The sequence below is a fragment of the Penaeus japonicus genome, unplaced genomic scaffold, assembly GCF_977035675.1.
Source record: "Penaeus japonicus unplaced genomic scaffold, GWHDUDI00000001_assembly GWHDUDI00000021, whole genome shotgun sequence".
In the NCBI taxonomy this organism is placed as follows: domain Eukaryota; kingdom Metazoa; phylum Arthropoda; class Malacostraca; order Decapoda; family Penaeidae; genus Penaeus; species Penaeus japonicus.
The window spans coordinates 8,191,341-8,193,840 of NW_028234423.1; the positions used below are offsets into that span (position 1 = coordinate 8,191,341).

The 2,500-nt window shown below is 45.3% G+C and overlaps 1 protein-coding gene across 1 annotated transcript in view; it reads left to right on the forward strand.

The window, feature by feature from the left end:
• Positions 1-2,500, forward strand: part of LOC122254060 (uncharacterized) — a 433,414-nt gene that overhangs the window by 312,766 nt on the left and 118,148 nt on the right. Inside the window, exon 3 of the mRNA XM_086549027.1 lies at positions 1,649-2,500. This exon is cut by the window's right edge and continues 2,336 nt beyond it. Within this exon, the coding sequence (XP_086405153.1) occupies positions 1,649-2,500 (852 nt within the window). The remainder of the gene's footprint in view (positions 1-1,648) is intronic.

The following is a 2,500-nucleotide window of genomic DNA, read 5'->3' on the forward strand; positions in this document are numbered from 1 at the left end:
CTAAATGGGAAAAAATAATAATAATAAACCAAAAACAGAGAAGACTTTAGATCACCGTCACTTGTATGAAGTCATTTTCATAAAGATAATGCCAATAACAAAAAAAGATAATAATAATAAAGGATGTTGGGTAGCCATGAGATATACGAAATTACATCACCGAGGAACAAAAAAAGAAAAAAGAAAAAAAAACAGAATAAAGGAGAAAACAATCACATCAAAATAATGTTCCTAGATCAGATGAAGATGCATTAGTGTACACCCCAATCTCCTCTTTCTCTCTCTCTCTCTCTCTCTTTCTCTCTATCTATCTATCTATCTATCTATTTATCTCTCTCTCTCTCGCTCGCTCACTCTCTCTCTTTCTCTCTCTCTCTCTCTATCTCTCTCTCTTTCTATCTATCTATCTATCTCCTTCTCTTTATCTCTCTCTCTATCTATCTATCTATCTATCTATCTATCTATCTATCTATCTATCTATCTATCTATCTATCTATCTATCTCTCTATCTCTTTATCTCTCTATATATCTGTCTATCTATCTCCCCCCTCTCTCTCTCTCTCTCTCTCTCTCTCTCTCTCTCTCTCTCTCTCTCTCTCTCTCTCTCTCTCTCTCTCTCTCTCTCTCCTCTCTCTCTTCTCTCTTCTTCTCTTCTATCTTCTCTCTCTCTCTTCTCTTTTCTCTCTTCGCTCTCTCTCTCTCTCTCTCTCTTCTCTCTCTCTCTCTCTCTCTATCTCTCTATCTCTCTCTCTCTTCCTCTCTCTCTCTCTCTCTCTCTCTCTCTCTCTCTCTCTCTCTCTCTCTCTCTCTCTCTCTCTCTCTCTCTCTCTCTCTCTCTCTCTCTCTCTCTCTCTCTCTCTCTCTCTCTCTCTCTCTCTCTCTTTTCTCTCCCTCTCTCCCTCTCTCTCTCCCCAGCACATGCGGAGATTGAGCTATTTGTCATCACTGTCATTTCCCTTCCCCGCGAGACAGAGATTAAGCTCATGTCCTCCATCTCTAAACCCTCCCTAGGATGAAAGTACTTTTGATTTTTTTTTCCCTTTTTCTTTTCCTTTTTCTTCTACAAACAACTTGTGTTTAGTTTTGCTACAGGTCGGAGATGAGTGGTTGTATTGAGGTTGGATAGTATTGTTTTGCATTGTATTGAAGATGGAATAGTTGTGTTTGATTGATCTATATTGAAGATGAATAACTGCATTGAGGCAGGATATTTATTTTTAGCTATTGATATTGATAATTGATTTATCTTTCTTATCTATATATCTATTTATTGATGTATTCATGTATTCATTAGTTTGTTTATTCATTCATTCATGTTTTGATTGAAATTAATCAAATTGGAGTTCTATCTGAAGAGAAGTATCATATGTCATTTTTTTTCCTTTTATTTCTAGTCTCTTTGATATCTTTTCAGATTTATGTTATGTACATGGATTAATCTTAAAGGATTAAGGATGATATGAGGATAATGACCATGGTAATAATGAGTTTAACATCGAAAATGGGGTTTACTTGAATGTAAAGTTTGATAAGGATATTCTTCATTCGTGCAACATGATCATCTTTCGTAATAGGTAGCAGTTCACATTAACCTTATAGATCAACACAAATCACACTCCAGTAACGCCCTTTTTTCCTTTTCTTTCAGGAAGCAGTTTGGGTGAAGTACGACTGACCAGTTCCCCCCTCCTCCACACTGTGTCCTCCTCGCCCCCGTCAGATCAGCCTTCCCCTGAGGACGACCCCTTCCCGAAGCTCCGCCCAGCCCCACCGGACCCCCCGGGTGCTGGGGGAGGGGGGCAGGGGGCAGCCGTGCAGGAGGGGGGGAGAGAGAAGGCCTCTAAATTAGCGGAATCAGCGAGAGAGGAGAGACAGCGCGGCACGACGAGAGCGAACGAGAGGGAGAGCCGAGAGGGAGAAGTCGGAGGTGTCACAGTAAGCCTGAAGCCTCCAAGTGTGGCGACAGAAACACATGAGCGAAGAAGATTGTCTTCGTTGCCACTTCTTCACACACAAGTTGCTCACGGGTCTCTAAGCGAGGAAGCTGCCCACACCTCCACTCCCTCCGCCCTCCTCGCCACGCCCGCGACGTCTGCATTGCCGAGCGTCATGCCCGCGGTCTCGAGTAGAAGCAGCAGCACTCAGACGCCCACGACGATAAGCTTCGGTTCCGTTCCTGCGAGTGGCAAGAGCGCCGCGAGTGCACGAAGCTCTACCACACCGCCACTCTCCCCCTCTACATCCTCGACGACCGTCATGACCTCTGTAACCTCTACGACCGTCATGACCCCCACGACCTCTCGACCCCAGAGACTCGTCCCGACGCCAGGCGAAGAGAGCCTCCTTGAGGGGCAACTACGGACGCTCGCCACGCCCCCGACGCCGGAGAGTTTACCACGCCTTAATCTCGACGCCCCCGGACTGCCGACTCGCCCGACCAGAAGCGAACGCCCGCCGACTTCTCCGACGGCGACGGGAATTCAGACACAAGGACGGAGCG